This window comes from Cylas formicarius, unplaced genomic scaffold, assembly GCF_029955315.1.
Source record: "Cylas formicarius isolate icCylForm1 unplaced genomic scaffold, icCylForm1.1 PGA_scaffold_8__14_contigs__length_24414737, whole genome shotgun sequence".
Classification (NCBI taxonomy): Eukaryota; Metazoa; Arthropoda; class Insecta; order Coleoptera; family Brentidae; genus Cylas; species Cylas formicarius.
This window is the reverse complement of record NW_026844361.1, coordinates 8616762-8638821: the sequence shown is the minus strand read 5'-3', so window position 1 is coordinate 8638821 and position 22060 is coordinate 8616762. Positions and strand designations below refer to the sequence as shown.

At 34.7% G+C, this 22060-nt stretch overlaps 1 protein-coding gene and 1 long non-coding RNA gene across 5 annotated transcripts in view; one reads left to right on the top strand and one right to left on the bottom strand.

The window, feature by feature from the left end:
- LOC132706665 (uncharacterized) overlaps positions 1 to 22060 on the bottom strand; it is a 62863-nt gene that overhangs the window by 11606 nt on the left and 29197 nt on the right. For 2 of the 3 annotated variants that reach the window (XM_060678138.1, XM_060678137.1), the window contains exon 2: positions 2865 to 2948. In XM_060678138.1, the coding sequence (XP_060534121.1) occupies positions 2865 to 2942 (78 nt within the window). In that variant the 5' untranslated portion in view covers positions 2943 to 2948. Of the gene's footprint in view, positions 1 to 2657; positions 2815 to 2864; positions 2949 to 22060 lie in introns of those variants that run through there. The other variant, XM_060678139.1, reaches the window with a different exon arrangement.
- On the top strand, positions 17288 to 19595 carry LOC132706439 (uncharacterized). 2 transcript variants are annotated; one of them, XR_009619588.1, is made up of 4 exons: positions 17288 to 17658; positions 18133 to 18480; positions 18536 to 18653; positions 19201 to 19595. It is a non-coding gene; the product is annotated as an uncharacterized LOC132706439 (long non-coding RNA). The 2 variants fall into 2 exon arrangements; XR_009619587.1 differs by having other exon boundaries at positions 18133 to 18653.

Genomic DNA, 22060 nt, shown 5'->3' with positions numbered 1-22060 from the left:
ACGTGTCAGTAATACTCAGCAACTAATCATCATTTGGGTACAAAAGTAATCTATACTCTTGTAATGTATTGATTACAAAACTCAAATGGTGATATAATAGGTGCCAACCTTAAATGACTTCCGTGTGAGTCACTAATTATCTCCAACCTATCATATTCTGACTCAATTTAAATCGATTTGAATGCCAAAGGATGGTGGCAGATCCCAGAAAGGTCAGAACGTTTGCTTTAGATTGTCTAACAATATTGGAAAATATGACAGGTCGCGTTATATGCAGACAGTCTGAAGTCTTAATCTTTCAAGATACCTTCACTTCCTCAATGATAAATAAAAAAACAGTTGCTACTTTTACTTCAAATCAATCAAATAAATCAAAGTAACAAGATGAAACTAAAAATTACAAGAAAAATCTTGAACCACGTAAACATCTCGCACAAAATATACCACCATTTTTAAAGGAACGTTATTAATTAGAAAAAAAATAAAGGGTCCGCTGTTGTAAATTTAGGAAATGCTCACATATATACGAGCTAACACCCAATCTATCCGGATCCAAATCATCCAGCGTTAAGATTATATTTTTAAGTGCCGTTGACATATTTACTTTTTAAAAAGAATTCATAACTTTGCACTTGGATATTATTTTGGGCATATGGTGCTTAGGAGGTAATATGGTAGCTTGTGAAAATGCAAGGGACACTGCCCTGTGGTCCGAGTTGACGAACGTATCAATATTTCTGTCCTTGTACTCATTTTGCATTAAAATTATTAGACAACTATTACGACTGAAATTTTGGCGTTTTTTCTCACATATACACACAATAATCCTAAAACCTCAATTTTTTGATTTAACTGATATGAGTATCAGTTTACTCACCGGATAATCCAAACGAATTAGTATTTGAGATACTTGTACTTGACACATGGAGTCAAACTCGACATTAGGCTTAAGGGCATTGCAGCAATGAATTGGTATATTGTGCAACTACTTTTTATTAACAAATTAATTAATTAAGGTGTAATTTTTTTTCATTTGTAGCGGAAGCTATGGTTTGTTGGAAAGTTCCATACAAAACCTGTGCGCTTTGAAAATATCTACAAAATGACATATAGCGATTTAAAAAGAAACTCTCCGCTCCAATTGATCGTATCCAGCTTTTTTTTTAAATGAGTTATTCTATTCGTTTATAACAAAAAAATTAACCTTAACTTTGAAAAAAAATTGAATATTTTTACTTACTGTTATGACTCAAGGAGCTTTATTTTACTGGGGTATCAAGCTTGTTAAATATGTTCAACAAATAAAAAATGGCCAGTTATTCCCAAAAACTTTTTTTATTTATTAACCTATTTACTCAAGCCACAGCTCATTTTGTAAGTGGTTTCGAGGGGCACACTTTTGAATGAAACATTTTTTCGAAAAACCCATAGCTTCAGCTGAAAAAATTATTTTTCACAATTTAATCAGACTCATCGACAAGTAGCTGGCCTACTTTAAATCAGCCGGCCTATTCCTCTAAAAAGCTTGCGTTTTTTAGGGAGCTCAATAGTACTAATACAAGAAAAAACACAACTCTTAACACGGCATCAATATAAATTCATCAACTAATTAAAACGAAGGTAAGAACATTTATTTTTTATATCGATTTGTTATCATAATGATACCGCTTGTACAATGGCCGGGAATGTCTCCTGATTGTTTAGATTGATGTCGATGAATATGTTTTTTTTTCTTGGTGGTGATATTCTTAGTAGGTTATTTGTTTGGAATGTCCAACGTGTTGCATACTATACTTTTTCTACGACCATTAGTTTTTGGGTACATTTTCGCAAAACAACACGAATACATTCACTGACATGACTGTCAGAATTGACAAACGTCAAAATTCGGAGCATGGGAAATGGAAAACATCCGATTGCGGTAATGTCCGGATTTGTGGGAAACGAAACTGACGTGGTAAAGTGGCGCTTCCCCCACGCTAGATCGGGGTATAATTGGGCATTTTAAAGAAGACAGTAGAAAAATATAATAATATATATTGTTATAATGCAATTATATGGATATCAATTGCCAGTATATATGAAAAAAGCCATTAGAACGGTGAAGATCTTTACCGGTTCTGTTTAATTAATTTTGTAACAATTTCATTTCATTGTATTGTTTTCCAAATATGTGGTGCTTTACTACTAACTTCTCTTCAATGCTCATAGCTGATGTAATGTGGAATGCTACAATCAAAACACGGACAAACTAAAGACAAAAGCGATTACCGAACTCGTAAAGTTCTATTTTCAAAAGTAACGAAAAACATACAGCAACGCGCTAGCTTTAATGGGATCACTACTTATTTTGCACGAAAACTATTTAATAAAGATTACAACTGAAATTCTGATTTATTTCTCACATACACACGTTCCTTTAGAAGTCCATCAGCACGTCCGCTCCTATCCCTGCCGATAGACTAAACGAAAATCTAAAACCTAATAAAAAAAATTCAATTTATGAATTTTTGATCCTACCGATATGTGGTTCAGTATTTTCAGTTAACCGAAGCTTAGGTATCTCTAGTTCATCGTTCCATGCTTATTATAACTTTATGGGCAGGTTGGTGGGAATGACTTATAAATTTACTCAAAAAACGATCGATCGACTTTACCATATCTTAAATTGCCCGAGTGTTACTGCATCATCTTGGTCCGCGTGTAGGGGTGGGAGGGGGATAACAATAAAAGGAAACCAGTAAACAACCCGACGAGACGTATTAAAAATGCACGTAAATTAAACAAACCGCAAACTCACGCGCAACCACGTCGATCGACGCGCGTAGACTAGTGGGAACACACGTGGACCCGTAAGTACTCACCGACGGTTCCGATGGTACGAACGGCGGTGGGTGGTGGGCGCCGGCAGCTCCAGGGCCATACTGTCCTGCATTCTGCATTAGGCACTGCAACAACAAATAAGGGACGGTTAACGGTTCAACCCCGTACTAGAGTTTTGTTTGGCGATCGGTCAAAGCTTTATTCATTTGGAGGTTACATGTTTCTAAATAAAACCCATAAAACAGTTTTATATACTGAATGATAGGCGGATATGTTCTGATTCTGAATGTCAGAGAGTTATAAATCATTACTGAACTGTAAAACCTAGTGCTCTTAGACGTTTTGCTATGAGGATTGTCAAGGTACCTGAGAATGGCAGGTAGACGACCTCCCTGCCAAAACTTTATATTTAATAACAATAATAACAAAGGAATTTAATTGTAGAAAATAAACATAATATTAAAATTAATGTGTTCTACAACGGGCGAGATTCAGTTCATCCGCCTTAAAGAGACCTCAAAGACGGATGATTGTTCTTTCGCCTAGTACTTGGTAAAGGACTGCGAATATAATACGTAAGACTCATGAAATATCGTAGAATGCGCGGGACCAATTAAATAGGCAAATGCTGATAAAGTCTAAAATTTATATTAATTTGTACTGGTACATGTAAAGTGCATAATTTATGCTATAGATTTGTTGAAGTACTATGTGGATCTCAATTTGTGATCCGTAAACAACCCTACGTTCCTAATAATTTTAAAAAATGGGATACGGCAAAAGGCGTAAATTTCGAGACATCCACAGAATAGTGAAGCGCCGGCAAGACCAACCGCGGTTAAAATGCTTGACTTGTTACCACGGTATGTTCGAGAACTAAGAAAATTGGTTATAAGTTGATCAGCTTTTGTTGATACCTTGATCAGAAAACCTGAGAAAACGGAAGACTGAAAGCAATATTTTACTAATACACCCACAATGTTTATTGTTAATGCCGTGGGACAAGTTTGATACTTGCAGAAACCCGATTGATGAATGATAATATGATTTTTTCTATATGTGACTGAATTTGTTACTCAATTATTTATTTCAGGATTTTGGATAAAGTGGAGAAAATGCATATTGGTCTGCGTTTAATAAAAGAGTCTGGGTTATTTACTTTTGGAGAACTATAATTTTTGCTTTTCTCTAAATGACTGGCGATACAGAGTTTTTTAAACAAAAAATAACTAAATGAGCGATGTATGACAGAATAAATGGTATACATAAAATATTGTTTTTCAAAGAAACTTCCAGATGCTACTGTAATACTTTTTACAAAACTTCTGGATTCCTTCTTGCTAACGTATCGCCAATCATCCTGTTGCCTTCTTTAGAGCTTGACTGAAACTGGCTCGCATTTTACTCTGTACCTGCTTATATACTGTTTGAGAGGGGCGGTGCTAAATGAGGGATGAATGACTGATTCCCATATTGGTGACAGGTAAATACCTGAGTCGAGGTTAAGATTGCTCAAACAACATGAAAGAGCCTTGAGACAAATAAACTTATCAGCAGTTGACGAACACAATAACAAAACCGGACATAACATTTTGTTGGATAAAACTACAATTCTTAAATGTAACCAATTCTTCTTCCAACAAAATATCCGAGAGTCTATAGAAATCTATAATTAACCTAACAGTCTTAACCGCGACTCAGGTCTTTACCTGTCACCACTCATTTAGCTCCGCTCCCCCTCAAACAATATATAAACATGTACAGAGTAAAACGCGAGTCAAGCTGTGAAGAACCAAACAGGATGATTGGCGAAACGTTAGCAAGTTCGACTCAACAAAAATCGACGCAGGAGGGGTCCAGAAGTTTTAGAAAAAGCATAAAATAATGGTTAAAATTTCAGTCCCATCAACCCCAATAATTGGATTTTTGATATTGTTTTTAGCGAAAAATTATTGAAACGTGTTCGAATACGAAGGGAGATGGACAGTTGACAAGAAAGCGACTGGTGTGGGTAACCTTAAAGGAAATGAGTTTTCGTTACGAAAAAATGAAAAATAGAAAATCACTTTTAATGCAGGAGGAGGAAATTATCAGCTGATGATGACTATATTTTCGAGCAGTTCCGATAGTTTCAATGGGAAAACAGGAATATCTACTATCTGAACAAAACTTGGATAAATAAAAGATAAAACATGACAGGATAAAAATTTATACGAAGTTCGAAGCAAGTTTTCATATAATAGTGCACTGGAATAAAAGCACTCTCAGGAAAAGATACAAAATTAATAATTACTCACATTGGTAGCAAAAATGGAGTGGTGGTGGCTTCCAAGCATTTCAATCAAAACAGACTGGAGGCTATCATAAAGTCGTAAATGCGGCTGAAGTTTTTACAAATACGAGGTGCCACCCAAGAAAGTCCGAAAAAATACCCACTTATTATGAAAAGAAAAACATCTCATCGGCTTACTTTAAATAAAAAGCAATTTCAGAACGCTATGCTGAAAAAGAAGCTATTGAAAATTGTAAATTTGAATAAAGCTCTTGTTGTCATATTTGCAATTCATTAGTTGATTGCCCTGAGTTGCTAAGCCAGCTGAACTTTCATGGTCCTTCAAGGACTATAAGGGCATCACCTGCATTTCACCTAGTAACTCCGAGAACCAATTTTTCGATTAAATGTGTTCTCTATCAGTTGATGAAATTATTTAATGACTTCTGTAATGATACTGACGTTTTTTGTCTTAGTCTCTCATGGTTTACAACATTAATAAAACGTAAATTTTAAATAATATAATGGACTGTATGTGTCACTATTACTTTGCTGGAGTGAATATAGTTGATGACTTATTATAGTCATAGTTTTAGTTTTGAAGATGAAATTTTCTTCGAAATAGATTATTATTATTATTATGATATCTATCACTATGAATTAAACCCCGTAGAAGGGGTATGGGCGAAAGTAAAGGGTTTTGCAAAGGGGAGTAAACACAGTGAATTGTGATAAAAGCAATAAGTGCATCGAATATGTGATTGAAATAGAAAAAAATCTGAAAAACTTAACAGTGTAGTTATTAGTTTTCTGGACACCAACAAGTATAGTTCGTCCAACTAGCTGTCACATGACTTTCTTTACCAAATTCGTCTTTCTATTGCACAGTGTGATCCTAACTTTAAGATGTATTTAAATCAGAGCTTCCGATATCACTAAAACGAAGTGTTTTTAATCAGTGTGTTATAAGTGCCGGTTATCCCTTAGGGTGAGGAAACTCTATAACTCACTCATCGGCTAAAAAGTTCAGATCGACCCAGCGAAAAATGAGAGAGTCTCGATCGGACAGAGCGATCAAGACAAGAGACAGTGGAGAAAAATAGGAAAGCCTATTTTCAACAGTGCATGCAAAAGGCTGATCGATGATGATAATAATTGGAATTTATTTGAACAATACGATAAAAGCTTCGAGTTGTCAATCCTGTTTAATTGCAAACTTATATTTTATTACTCTCTCACATTAAAAAACATAGTATATTGTACAAACGTATCTATATGCCACATAGCTATTAGATAATACACACAAACTTTATTTTCTGAATTGACAATTGGTGCAAAAATAATAATAGCATTGTCAACTATAGTAAGACTTTGAAGTGCTTTGAAACTTCATCGATAAAGAAAACTCCGTTAAATTAAAGAAAAGGAAGAATAAGCAAGAACAGTTATTGTTTATGTGAAATTTGTTAATATGAAGTCTATAAGTGTGCAAAAATTCAATTGTTTCAAATACAAAATTTACTTGCCAATTTAATTAATTTAAATGATTTTTGTTTTTAGGCAAAATGGCGCGGCTAACATTAAGCCTAATTGATTGCCTGAGATATACTGGAAGAAGAAGAATGTCTTAATGTAGGGCATAATATTTGGTTGAGTAATATTTCAACTCTAGAACATATTCCGTTTGCCTTCAAGCAAGCAGCCTCGCATAAACTTTGTAACATGTTTTTGTACACGGAGTTTATGTATCCATGCTGTAGTTCTATTCATTAATTCTTTTCCAGATTTTGTTTCCATATAAACTTTCTGGTAACATTCTAGGGAAAATACTAGATTTGAATTTTGCAAATAAAAAAAAATAAATTTTTGAAAATCAATACGTGCACAACGAGCGTGGGAATACAGCCCGACACCAGCAAAGGATGCAATGAAATTTAATATTAATCGATCTTAACGTAAGCAGTTTTGTTTAGGAACGTCCGATCAAGTGTATTCGAGGAAATGCCTGGGACAGAAGTATTTCTTTGGTATTCGAAGACCAGAAAATTATTATACTTCAATGAACATTACAAAATAACAAAATTCCGGAATAAATCTAAGTAATTCCAACGGATTTCCAAGGAATTATAAGTAATTAAAGGAATTGCGGTGTACACTCTTCCCTCTGCGGTTTACCATTCTAATTATTATTACCTATTATTACACAATCTATATTTACTCAGTTTGTGTCCTCGTCCATTATTTTGAAAAATATTTTGTCATTGCAGACTGCAGAAAAAAAATTGTTTTAAAATAGTTCACGGTCCATGGTCTAAAAATATCTAAATATTATTATTATTATTAATAATGCTTTTATTTTCCCAAAAAAGGACTTCAAATTGTATTCAACTCGTGCTAGAAATTGTATTTATAAGATAATGTATGCCGGATAGATAGTTTCATCGCCATCACATGATAAAATTATGGGCAACAACCTAGCGGTACGAAATTGTTTATTTATAGGCTGCGTTCTATAACTGTAACAAAGTAACGAGAGAGGTAAATAGGAGACATTTTCAATTAGCACTTCGATGCGTCGTGGTAGATTTTTTCGACAACAGTTTAGACCCGTGCTAAACAGATTTAACTGTTTCGATTCGCTCGGATCATCTAAAAGGACGGTCAACAAATCTGAACTTAAATTCGTCTAAATTAGCTAAATGCGACGCTGTTGATTTTTTTCTTAAGTTCATGACGACGACGCGAAAACGGACAAGCAAGTAGGAAAAAAGTATAAACATGAAAATACCGCCGCCATACCTCGGTCTGATGAACTATTTCAAGATGGCGGTTCGATAAAACAAACTCCTGTAATATCAACTTGAGCAGGCTCCATTTAAATATAATATATTAGTTTAAATCGCCACTTAATCATAGTTTCTATTTGAAATTTAAAAAAATAGCCTACAGTACGGGGGGAAAAGTGAAAAAAAAAAGAAGAAGAGAATGTATGTTATTAGAACAGACGAACGGAGTTTATGTTTACTGATGCCCAAAAACACGGGAAACAATAAATTATCTTTGGCAACGTGCACTATTTTCTTTGTAGCATATATAATTTTAAAACTCCAAAATATAGGATTAACAATTACGGCGACAGAATGTGACCAGCAAATTGAATGATTAAGAATGCAACAATAAACCATTGTGGTGGCGATCGAAGTCTTAAAAGCAGCAGTATTTAATAATTTAAAAAAGCCAGTGTTTGATTGGAACTCTATACAGGATTACTATGAAATTTGAAGCAATTTTGCCAAACGAAACATAGGAAATATTGTACTGTACTGTACATTTTATAGCAAAGTTGTAATATAATTTGTTGAAGGAGCCAGTATGATAAGTACCTGCAAATGTCGATAATAGAGATAATAGAGAAGAAGAAGAAAGGGACAGTAGAGATTTGAACATTTTACTGCATGTGGAGGAAAAAATGATTAGTAACAAGCAACCGACCACCACAAGTATAACATTAAACCACAGTGTAGCGCACATAAAAAACAAAAACATTTTTCCTATAAATACGAAAAGCAAAGAGCTCCAGGAAGGCGATGAAGAAGGAAGGGTAGCATTTAGTTTCGAAATGATGTTTCACTGATGAATGTACATTCACACTCAACAACGAACTAAATGTTCGAAACTGTTAGTACTGGAGCCAAGACAATGAATATCGTCTTATTCATACTCGAAGCCAATACCCTCAAAAAATAAATGTTATGGTGATAATATACGGACATTATATTAATGGGCCATTTTTTTGGACTATAGCCTCACGACAGAAACCTATTTGGACTTATTACAAAATCAAATTGAATCCGCACTGGAAGTTGTTCGCGAAGATCAGATCTGATACCAGATGGATGGTTGTCCCATCCATAATTCTAACCATCCAGTTTACCTGAGCTCTCGCCGAACGACTTCTTTCTGTGAGGTCACATAAAAATGTTAAATTTGAAAACCTTAACCAGTTACAAAATGCTATATCCTTAGAATGTGTTTATGTGTTAATGGAGATTTGTTTGAACATTTACTTAAAAAATAATGTTTACTTTAAATAATGTTAATATTTAGCAATGTTTTGTAGCCGTATTTATAATCATTATTTATTTTTAATAAAGCATTTAAGGCTCAAATTTATAGTCGTTCCTGCTTGCTTAAACCGTCCTTTAAACGATATTAATTCCAAGAACGTTTTAAGGAACAAGGAGGTCTTAGGAACCGAGTATAATTAAATCCCTGGCCAAAACTGATCAAAATTTGTGTCCAATATAAACAAAATTGCAATAGAACCGCGAGGAGTAGTACATTTCAATGTGATGTTGCAACAATATTATTCAAAACATAGAAAAGGTTATACGATTCAAAAAATATCATCCGACTTCCAAATGACACAAAAAAGGAGCTTTGATCTAGTAAAGATTATTTATTATTAAATAAAAAAATATACTCAAGCGGGAAGAAGCAAAACAGGATATGTTAATAACCACATTCACTGCACATTCAAATGTCATTTGAATTTGAATTACGAATTCTATCGCAATTTTCAGTACAGCGCCACCATGCCGTGGTCCGAGCAACTTCATTTCTTCTTTCCAGTTTACGTATGCGACTTTCACCTCCGTGCGGGAAAATCAATAACAATAATACGGACACGTGCAATTGCAATTCGCCGAGAGAAAAAGCTCCACACCAAAAAGCTTGTAGCAGCACTGATCGGAGTCACAGAGAGAGTGAGTACCGCACATAGCCTTATTCCTAAGGTTGATAGAAGCATTGCACATAGCTGCTTGGCGCTTCCAAATATATTGTTTTAAAAAGTCAAATATTTAAGAAACGGTTTAAAGTATGATGTAAAGTTTATAGCTGGTAGTGGGAGCAAATGTTTGCATTACAAATTTTTGCGTTTCCTTAACTACGACCTTTAGGGACTCCCAACTGCGCCGGTATCGAGGACGAATGTCTCGTGGCGGGAGATGAAGTGTTCCGAACCCCTTCTATCAATCCTTCAGAATTTTGAATTAAAGTCTATTTTATTTATTGTAAGCTGGCCGTATTGAATTACTTAGCAGTGGCCAAATAAAAAAAAACTTATTCCCCGTGCTTTTTGCGTAATTTATAAGCGGGAGGTAAATAATTATTACTGCATTTTACAACTTATTGACACGGAAAACATAAAGCAGCATTATATCGAACGGTACCTTGTTCCAGGAAATGTACATGGTCACCATTAGCACGCGATCAAATAATACTGGTAAATCTAACTCAAAAATTGAACATAAACAGAGGCATCCACACACTACTCGACAATCTTAACAGAAAGCTTCTCCTACAACAAAACCGTCGACAAAGGGTAGTCCGCGGCGCATCGCATGTCAATTCCCAAAGGGAATTCCCGAAGTGCAAATCGAACGGCGGGGAATCGAAATTGCAGCCCGCCGCACATGGCGGCGTTCGCCCTTTAAATATTTGATGGGGTTTGTTTTGCGAGGGCCGACACGTAATAATGGGATTTGTGGCCGGCGGCACTTGCATTTTTCATGAGACGCGTAAAATATAGGTTACTGGACTCACGATCGCCTCGCGATTATGTTTTTGGAAATTTTCGGGCGACTATGTTGTAGGTAAATCGCTTAAACCGGTACCCAAAATTTCAATGGGTCAGTTTTATCGATATTAAATTTATTCTCAGTTTGGTTTGGCAATTCGTCATGAATAGACTCACGCCTGAACAACGCTTGCAAATGGGTCCAAAACGAGATTGCCGTTGTTCCCGATTTTCATAAGCGAATTTTGTTTACCGATGAAGCGCACTTCTGGTTGAATGACTACGTCAACAAACAAGACTGCCGCATTTGGAGCGAAGCTAATCCTCAAGAGGATGTCGAAACACCGTTACATCCAGAAATACTGACTGTTTAGTGCGCTTTATGGGCTGGTGGAATCATTGATCCGTACTTCTTCAAAAACGATAGTGGCCAGAACGTTACGTCAATGGTGATCGGTATAGAGCTATGATTACTAACTCTTTCATTCCTGAATTGAATAACCATGATGTCCAGGAGATGTGGATTCAACAAGACGGCGCAACATGTCACACAGCTCGTGCCACAATCGATTTATTGACACGATTTTAAGACACGTTTGGTGACCGCGTAATCTCACGTTTTGGACCTGTGAATTGGCCTCCAAGATCTTGTGGTTTAACACCGCTAGACTACTTTCTGTGGGGCTATGTAAAGTCATTGGTCTATGCGGATAAGCCACAAACGCTTGACCATTTGGAAGACAACATTCGCCGTGTTATTGCCGATATATGGCCACAAATGATGGAAAAAGTCATCCAAAATTGGACGTCCAGATTGGACTACATCCGCGCCAGCCGTGGCGGTCATATGCCAGAAATCATATTTAAAATGTAATGCCACAAGATTATCTTTCGGATAAATAAAATTCATGTCAATCGAATAATCCATCGTTGTTTTATTGCAACTTAAAGTTCTATACATCGAAAAAAAAAACACTTCTTAACATCATAGAGACCAAAACAATTTCATAATCTCTGAGGAAAGATAAACACTAATGTATTTTAGTCTTCACTAACAGTCAAATTATTATATTATAATTATTGTACAGGTTGTCCCAAAATTGTGGAGAACTAGAGAAAGTTAGAGGCAACGTTGCATATTTCGGTGCTCAATTTAAAACCGTTTTAAAATCGAGAAAATTCTGAATAATTTCAGAGATATCCGGTAAAAAGGAAAAATCAGCAATTTCATTTGAATTTTTTCCTGGCCTCAACTAAACAAAAATTGAAAACACGTTCCTATTGTAACGTTTTCTCCGCTACAAATTGACATTATCAAGTTTTAAGTATGACGTTTCGGTTTTGTGTGCCCACCATCAACTTCAGCTTTTTAAATACAGACCTACATGCATTTAGAGCTGTTTAGTGGTAGTGTCTTGTTTATTTTTGTTCAACTTTTCCTATTCCTCTCCTTTTATTCCTACCTTTTCCACTTTCCCCGTCTTAGATAATTATTGTTTATTTACTTACTATATAAGGCTTATTCTTTGCTATTTGGAACAATTTTTCTTTTTAAATGAGACTTTAACGCTATCTGGATTTGCCTGGATGCCTGCGATTTATATCAAGCCTTTTGCTGCATGTTTTCCTAATTTACTTTCACTTATGTATATCCATTGTAATTTTTCATGGTGTTAGCAAACGTTTTTATTATTATTATTAAATACAGACCTGCATTTTTTATTTAATATTTTTAATGAGGTTATCATTCTGAAAAATACACTCAATGATTTAGTAAACAATAACGCCCTAAATTGAAAGTAAAGCGAAATTTATACAAGAAACAATGTGGTCATGAAACAACAGCATTATGTCAAACTGTCTTGACGTATTTGTTAGTTATTAGAGTTTTAATAACATTTTACTTTGGTAACTAATTATTGCAGTACCAAAACAAGACGCTTTTAAAATAAATATAAAAAAATATTTTATTACCGCAAATCAACAAGGAAACAACTGAGAACCTGAGAAGATAACACTGATTAAATTAATAGTGAAAATATTAAATTTCTTTGATCCCGTAAAGTAGATAATAAAACAATTTTTAAATTATAAACTAACTAAAGTGGGTGTCCCGATATTAACGATTTTTTAAATATCCCCATAAAAAGTAATGGGCCCAAAATGAAATTGCCGTTGTTCCCGATTTTCATAAGCGAATTTTGTTTAGCGATGAAGCGCACTTCTGGTTGAATGGCTACTTCAACAAACAAAACTGCCGTATTTGAAGCGAAGCTAATCCTCAAATGTATGTCGAAACACCGTTACATCCAGAAAAACTGACTGTTTGGTGCGCTTTATGGGTTGGTGGAATCATTGGTTCGTACTTCTTCAAAAACGATGATGGCCAGAATGTTACAGTCAGTTACAGTGGATTTAGATCTGCACTTCTGTCAGGCCATCGTATAGGTCCACGATTTCCTATCCACTAATTTGTAAATAATGTATTTAACATATTTATTATATTCAGTTCATTGTGAGGTTTTGTCACTATAGCGAACGCTTAATATTAAATAGTTTGTCATCAAAGTGATTGAAAATATTATTTAATATCAATTGTTGACATCTTTCGGACGTTACGCTACATTTTATACATTACTGGACCGATAATTTTATTATTCCAAAAGCCTACCCAAATATTAAAGGACGCTCGTTGCTGTGTTCTACATTCTACATTCTACATCATATGTTTCAAGCTGATTTTATAATGTACCATATTCGCATTCTGGCAATTTTCAGTTCATTTCCAAAACGACTGATCCTCGAGATGTATTATTAATCTAAGGTTATTAACAGAATTAAAAAAAAACAATGAGAAATCTAAAGTACTATTTACAATATTATCTTCCACATTTCTCGGCTTGCGAAAACTGCCCAATTCCAAGAAATTTCTTTCCAACTTGGCAAAACAAATTTCGATGTGGTCGCATATATCGCGTTGGAATTACACACTACAGTAAAAAGTTACTGGCACTTTAATAATTAATCACTATGTCGATACTGACATAAATCTTATTGTTTCATAGAAGCCTTCTTTTTTCTGCAAGTTTAGCTTTATTGTCAATTTTAGGGAGGTATTTCAGTAATAATAGTTTGCGTTATAAGAAAAAAACAATTTCGAGAACTGAACTACACGCTGTATCTCTCCAACGGGTAACATTTTACTAAGGCATATTTTCGCGAGTTTAGTCTAGCATTGCCTTTTGGCATTGATTACCAACCAACCTGAATATAAAACGATTATTTCGTATAAAAAATGAATATCAAAATTATAGACCCTACATATGAGAAAAAAAATCACATAGAATCAATAGGTACGTCTTAATTCTTCATAAACGTCCCATTAACAGAAGATATTATTATTAAAAAGAACAAAGTGTATTGATAGTTAGTAGCATAAGATTGTTATACATATAATAAATATCTAGTTATTGCTGTGAAACAATACACTGTATAAGTAAACTGTTCCAATAATCGAAAGTCCTGTTACTTATAAAATGCAGGCGATGTGAATTGTTCCTTTCTTATTTTAAATGGATGACCACGTAGGCACATCAGATGGAAATTGGCCATACGCAAAAATATACATTTGAATGAGATCCCCTCGCAGCCGACGCTGACTTAATGTTGGCAGACTCGATATTTTGAGACGCTCATCGTAAGGTGTATGTCTAAGTTGAAGTGGCCAGCGCGTAGCGGCTCTTTCCAGAACATCACAGTCACGCAATGGTTCCAGGATGGGGCGAATGTAAGTGGTGAAAAATCTGCAAGCGATGCGAGGACTAGGATTTTTAAAAGTCTTTTTTAACAAAAATAACACGCAGTTTGCTTTCTTTGCAATATTTGATACATGTATACAGCACGCAAGATCATTAGTTACTGTCACACCTAGGTCCATCTGAGAATCGACACTTGACACAAAGTTTCCATTGGTACAATAATTCAAACCGGGATTGTTCTTGCCAACATGCAGCACAGAGCACTTTTGAGCATTCAGCGGCAATAGCCAAGTTGAACACCACTTGGAAATAGTATTCAATTCTCTCCGCATGTGTTGAAGGATTTTCAAATAATTTAGTGTCATACATGAGTATCAAATCTACGGTATACACTAAGAATAGTACTGATCCCAGCACCGATCCCTGAGGAACACCACTAGGTATGTTTTGTGGCAGTGAAAAAGCGTTATCAATTCGAACTCTGAACGACCGATGGCTTAAGAACGCCGCTATCCACTCTAGCAGTTCACCCCCACTCCGACCTTTTCAAGTTTGAATAACAAGCGTCGATGTGGCACTTTTGTCGAAAGTTTTGCTGAAGTCGAGGTAAACAATATTCACCGGATCACCTGAGTCAAGAGATAATGTCCAGTGATGCTGCGATATAGTTATAATATGGCAGTCGATCAAAAACGGTAACAGCTGATTGACAACTGACTATAAGGCGTTCAAGAACCTTACATATAATACACACTAGGCTGACAGGGCGGTAATTTGAAACATCGAGCTTATCACCCTTTTTATAAATCGGTGTTACATTTGCGAATAACCAGTGGGTTGGGAGTGTGGCAGAGTCCAAAGATTTTCTCAAAATAATATAAATATGCTCTGCAAGCACAGGAGCACACGGTTTTAAGATTTTACTGAAAATTTCATCAGGTCCGGGAGCAGAATATTCTTTTAACTCAAAAAGAGTTTTTTTCACGTCCTCTTGGTCAAAGTGAATGTCTTCTAATAAATCTAGATTTATTGGACTCTCATAGTGAGACGGTAGATTAGCTGGTTCATCAGCAAAGACACTAGCAAAATATCAAGCAAATTCATTCCAAATGAAGTCCTGGTTATATGACAGGAAGGCATATACCTTAGATGATACGTGTTGTCTGACATAGGAATAAAACGCTTTGGGCCGATTGAGAAGGTCATTTTCGAATGCTCACTTCGCCTCTCTAATCTCCAAGGAGAAACTCTTCTGTGCAAAGCATAATCGGAAGCAGAGCCTTAAATTTACGCCATAGAGCTCTCTTATGTTTTATTTGTTTGAAGAGTTAACCAAGGTTTCTCAGAATTGAACTTAACAAAATGAGTTTTGGAGCTTGTGCCTATGTAATAATCCAGAGTAGGCAGAAAATATGTCCAACGTCGTTATCAGGAAATTTGCATGTATGGTGGACTAATCTTGCAAAATTTGTACTAAACATAGTGAAAAAAAATCTTGAAAAATATTTTTTGTGAGATATTGCCTTTACATACAAAATTATTATTTCTCACAAACGCATACCTGAAGATTAAAAAGTGCCTTACAAAACTTCAAAAAATTATACTTAGAGACTAATATGACAGTTTAATTAGCAACGTTCGCGAAGGTGATTTCTGAGAATAGGTCGGCCTGACCATTTAAATATGAAAATTTTACGATATAGCAATTACTTTTTAGTTCCTTAAGAAAAATATTACACACTGCATTTAGTGCGTCGATGTTTAGAAACTGATTAACAATACAAATCTTAGAAATTTATAATATTTGGGTTTTATAATTTTTGGTGCTACTTTGAAAGATTTGACCGCCCCCACTTACGGCTATGTTTTTGTAAACCCAACACGAAGAATTTTTCGGGGGTCCGCCCCGGTAGCAGAAGGTAGCAAAATTCAATAGATCAACAAATTAACCACAGGCGGGAAAGTTCCCAATCTGCGCGTTTCTCTTTAATCAGGAACATCTTCGGCATCGTCTTCCTCGTACAGTCGAATCGTCTATACTCGCGAGATCTGCTAGAGACTTTGCATTTTTTGACATTTTCATAACTTCAAAGCCCTTTGTCACTTTGGAACAAGTTGCAATTCGACTTGTTTCTTATATAATAATTGCAATTTGTTGCGCTGAGATACTCCACAAATAAAAGGAAGTCAATTCTTAATATCAGGGCGTCATGGCAAGATGATGTGCTACTGTCAACATAGCTCAGGCTTTAGTCTTTCACCAAAGGGATCCAACTAGATGTAGATAATTTTTAGTTTTGGTCGCCTTAGAACCTCTTTCTTATTTGACATTCTGGGTAAGGATTCCTCGGACCAATTATAATCAAATCACAACTTGATTAATCAGCTATGTTAGTATTAATAGGTTTAGTATACACTAGTTAATAGGATTAGTATTAGTAGGAATAAGTAATTAATAGGTTTCTTTCCGTCCCAAAAGTATTTTTGTTTTATTGGTTACTATGTTACTATATTTTCCTGCAATTCATGTATTCTGCAATTATTATTGTCTCTAACCGAAACAAACCTAAACTCACTCTGTGAAAATCGGACTTAACGCACGGGAGCACCAAATACCACGAGAGTGATATTTAAAATTGTAAACCAGAAAAATTGCCGCACCGAATTATTTTAATAATTTCGTTATAATGTCGCAAGGTTTATTACGTAAATATTATGATCGCATCCTCTTCCGCTCGCACAAAACCGGATAATTGCCCAAATAACCTTAAAATGCGTTCGGGATTCAGTGCGGTCATTTCAGTTCGGTTATTATGGCGGACACAGCATCAACAGCAACATCAGTCAGTCAAACGCAGATAACGCTACAACCCCAAAAGATGATTCACCATTTCGAGAATTAAATTGCAACACGAAAATAAAAAGTTAGATAAGACGAGAGAGAACAATATGTGTGGAAAACAAATCTCGATCAAAATACTGGAAATAACAAAGTACTCGAGCTTAATCGGCTGATCAACATTAGATACAAACACAAACTCTATTGTAAAGATTAGATAAGTCGATACCGGCGGGATGACGTTGTCATCGTTACGATGTGTTTCGAGGTCAAAACAAAGTTGGTACAAATTTGGACTAGTATTATTTCGATACCGAATCACATAGAAGAAGTTAGCCATTTTTTTTACACTTCTGCATAGACTAAGCTGAAACTGACGCTAACGGTAACTAATATGGTTTTCTTTAAGCAAATTGTGTTGATATTCCTAAAGCCTGACGGTAATTGAATGTGTCTTCATCAGCCTAATTGTGCAAAACTCGATGTATACTGAATCGAAAAAAAAAGAAAAACAGTGAAATTTTTGGTAAAATGTGTAGAATAAGAACTGTTTTTTATTTTTAGGACGATTTTCAATTTTATTTCACGTATTTAATCGTTTGGATAATGTTGCCGTTTTAGTCATTATACAGTGTTAATTGAAGATCTTAATTTTAAAACACCCTGTGGAATAATTACGTTATCGATTTTTTTTTTGAACTTATTATTTAATATTGACACCTATAATAACTGCCTGCGTAAGGTCCATACTGTCAATTAAGTTACGAATAGCTTCTTGAGGAATATTTTGCCATTTATACTAAAGCCACTTCAAGCTCTTTGAATGACTAAACTAACATATCCCACATATGCTTTATAGGACTGAGATTAGGCGAACATGAGCATGAGGATAAATTCACTACTAACAGTAATAATCAATATGGCTATTATCTCGTCTATATATCGGTGGGCATACAACCATCCAGCGAAGACAACCAAGTTAGTGCAAGTCTCTGGAATAATTAATCCCGACACCATTACTGGCACTCCTCTATGACTCAGTAGGAGGCTAAACGTGCACTATGCAAATCTTTCTCCGACTCTTCTCCATACCCGTTTTCGTCCATCTGGATTCGTCAGTAAAAAGAACATTCTGCCGTTGCTGTAAGTTCTAATATAAATATTCAGTAATAAACTGCAGCCCAGCTACTCGGCGATGCGGAAGCAGGTTTGGTTCATTTGCTGGACTGCAAGTTTTTAGACTAAAATCCTTTAATTTTTAGACGAACTGAATTGACGGAGTTGTTTTCTTACTGGTACTGATTTTAAATGGCGATCCCGTGGAAAAATCTGTCATCACAGGCAGTAGTTTTGCATCTTCTGCCACAGCTGATTCTACAGGTATATCCAGTTTGTCTCTAGATGGGAGTGCGATGAACATGAAGGGTTCTTGCAATATATTTATTCATAAATACGCACGATAGTGAAAACCATGACAGTAGTAACGAATGTCTGACGTGAAGAAATACGTCATTAAAATGGCATGGCCTAAAAAAAAAATAAATAAAAAATAGGTACCTGTCTATTTTGCTCTTTAAAACAAACTGTAAAAAATAAAAAATAAATAGTTCTTAACCATTTAAAAAAATGGTAACGTAGTTATTCCACAGCGTATTTTAAAATTAAAATCATGACACAACCGTTGAATTAACCCTAACCCTAACGTAATGACCAAAACGTCTACGTTTTATTTAAAATTTTCTAAAAAGTTTATGAAAATTTGCCTAAAAATTAAAAAAAAAATGATTTTTTCTATCTTTTTTTTTTATATATTGTTCTATATTTTGTGTCCCTAGTGCACCAACAGTTTCATTTTCGTTCGATACGAGTGTCGCTCTAATCAGCTGACGCCGACACTAATAGTAATCAATTCCATTTCTGGTTTTAGAACCGTCGTCGTTCGCCCATTGAACTATGAGAGCCAGCATTGCTATTCGCTCGCAAGACTTTCTCACAGAGTGGTCGGTAACCGGATACATCTGAATGAATCGTATCGATGTTAGCATTCGAAGGAGTTCTAGAAATTTTGTTGAATGTATTCATATATTTTGTGTTTTAATTTCCTTACTACTACCTTGCAACGGTCGGTTTGATTTATTAACCCAAAAATGCCTACGAGCAGACAAAAACGTTAATAGCATTAATATAGCATTTATAGTATTACTATAGTATTTATCGTGCGTCGGACTATACTTAGTTGCCAGTATTATTATACTGAACATACGAGTAGTACATTGCCAAATAGTCCGTGTTTCATTTTTATTATCTTATAGTCCAAATAAGTTTCCAGCACATTAATTATCTGAACTTATTCATTGATGCGTTACTGATACCACGAGGTATTATTTATCATGCAACTTTTATTCTATTATAGAACGTGTTGATTCCACTTGCGAGACAATTAACATTTGTCGCCGCTTAAGTTTTAAACCTAAGGTAACTCCATATTTATAAGCGGTTTAGAAGAAACCGTAGTTTTTAGAATAGTTTCTGTAGTTATGGTAGAGTTTGGTAAGAAAAACTTTTGAAAGAAGTCCAATAAATAACCAAATTCTTTAAGTTTATAACATTGCTTGCAAAACGTTTCCATTGCTTACTTTGATTTTACTTACTTTAAAAACATTTTTGTAACTTTCTTTAAAACCATATTATAATAATCTTACTCTAGAAGTTTTATAACTTACTCCGCAAAACCTTTATACTATGAGACCCAACGAATGTTATAAAACATAGTCCGGTAATGTTTTCGAGGATATGAAAAACTTGTAAAAAAAAATAATACAGTAGCAGCTTTTATAGAAATAGTTCTAAAACCAGTGATTAATATTCCTACACCGAAGTCGGATCCAAATTGTTTCCATTTTTAACTATTTTAAATGGCCAAAACAGCAACCCAATGGATCCCAATCGTTTGCACAATTTTAAAAGAAATTTTTAATTTAAACCTAAACTTCATCTACATATTTATAAAAAGTTAAGCACAGCCCTTTTAAGAGCAAACCAATAAAGAACTACTGAAAATGAGATTATGATAGCATAATTGCAATTTGCGTGAGCAATGTTGCTGTAACACACTCATATTAAGTGTTATAAGTTTCCGAGATGTTAAATTACTTCGAAGCTGTTATAGAAAGATAGGTTATTAAAAAGCGAACCTGGGGAACATGTAATTCTTTTATATGATCGCCAATTTTGTTTTTTTTTTAATTGACATAAATACTTACCTAAAATCTTAAGAATATCGCATTTTAAGATAATATTATTGAAAATTGAAAATATCTTTTTAAAAAAATGTTCTGTACTGTTCATTACAAAAACAAATTTCATGGGAGATAATTTTAATTTTTAGGTTTTTACCAAAAATTACGTTCTAAAGTTCTCAAAATGACGGTGCTTTGGTTTGAGAAATGGTAAAATATAAAATTATTCGATTACTTTTTTATACCAAATAAAATAAAATTTAAAGTTATAATGAATAAGAATTTTTATAATACTGTAAAAGTAAAAATCGTAAAAAGTAAAAACAAAATACACGAGGACTCGAAAGGAAGTTTGTTGTTTGGCATTTATAAATACTGTAGGTAGGTCGCAAATTTTATAATAGCTGTTATAATTTATTAACGTAAGTTTTATAGCCGTGATAAAACTCATTTATGGTCTTTATGTCTCCATTTAAGTGCTATAAGGGCTTTATAAGAGTAACGAAAACGCTTCGCGAACATTTCATAGGTTCCCAAGTTTAATAGAATAAGTAATCAAAATGTAACCATCACCAATAAAAAACAAAAAATAATAGTCGAAATATCCATAATAGTTTTTATCGACGTTTCACTTTACCCATAATGTATGTATGTGGAAATATGTCCGACTTTTGATACACATCTAAAACACATAAAATTCCGACAAACGCGTCCCGACGAACTTAACCTACATTTTATAAACAATTGCGTTATTGATTTTTCAAGCGGAGGCCGGGGTTACAATTGGGTGATAGGTACATTAGGGTTGTTTGCTCATTCTAAATGAAGAGATAGGTTATAGGGTGAGTTCCACCCCCGGGGGCGTCGTCGTTGCCAGCGGTAAACCGGATAGACAGCATGAATAATAAATAACGGGCGGGTTGGGGAGGGATTTCTACGGGAATTTCTGATATTAAAAAGGGCGGGGATTGGATGACTTAACCACTAAATCATCTCACAATGTAACTGATTAAATGCGTATTGAAACAGCTTATGTCGTAAATGTTAAATTAGGGGTCTAATGGTGTAATAGTGTAATTTCTAACTGGATTGCTGTCACCGAATATTAAAAAAACTAACCAAAAAATTATTATGTCTGAATCGGTATGTGATACCTAAACACAACTTAAACCACACATTTTTTTTATGGGGGTATTTTTGATTTTGGAAGCAAAAATAGCAGTTTTTACACAGTTTTCAATAAAAAAGGTGAACCTTATAGAAGAGGCTGCTTTCGAACCTGTGTTTATTAAGCAAACTAACGTTATTGTGTAATATTCTATTTATCCTAGAAATAAGTGTGAAACACTCTATATAGTGAAATCGTCATAAAAACAGCGTCAATGGTATAACATAGAACCCTCAGGAACCCATGAGCAGTCGCTACTTTTAAAAAGGCTAAAAATTAATAATAATAAAAGAAGACCTTGAAGAATCTCAATTTTCTAACGCTTTTGTTGGTGCGATATGAACTTGACTTGGCTATACAGGGTGTCCCGTAATGGTAAG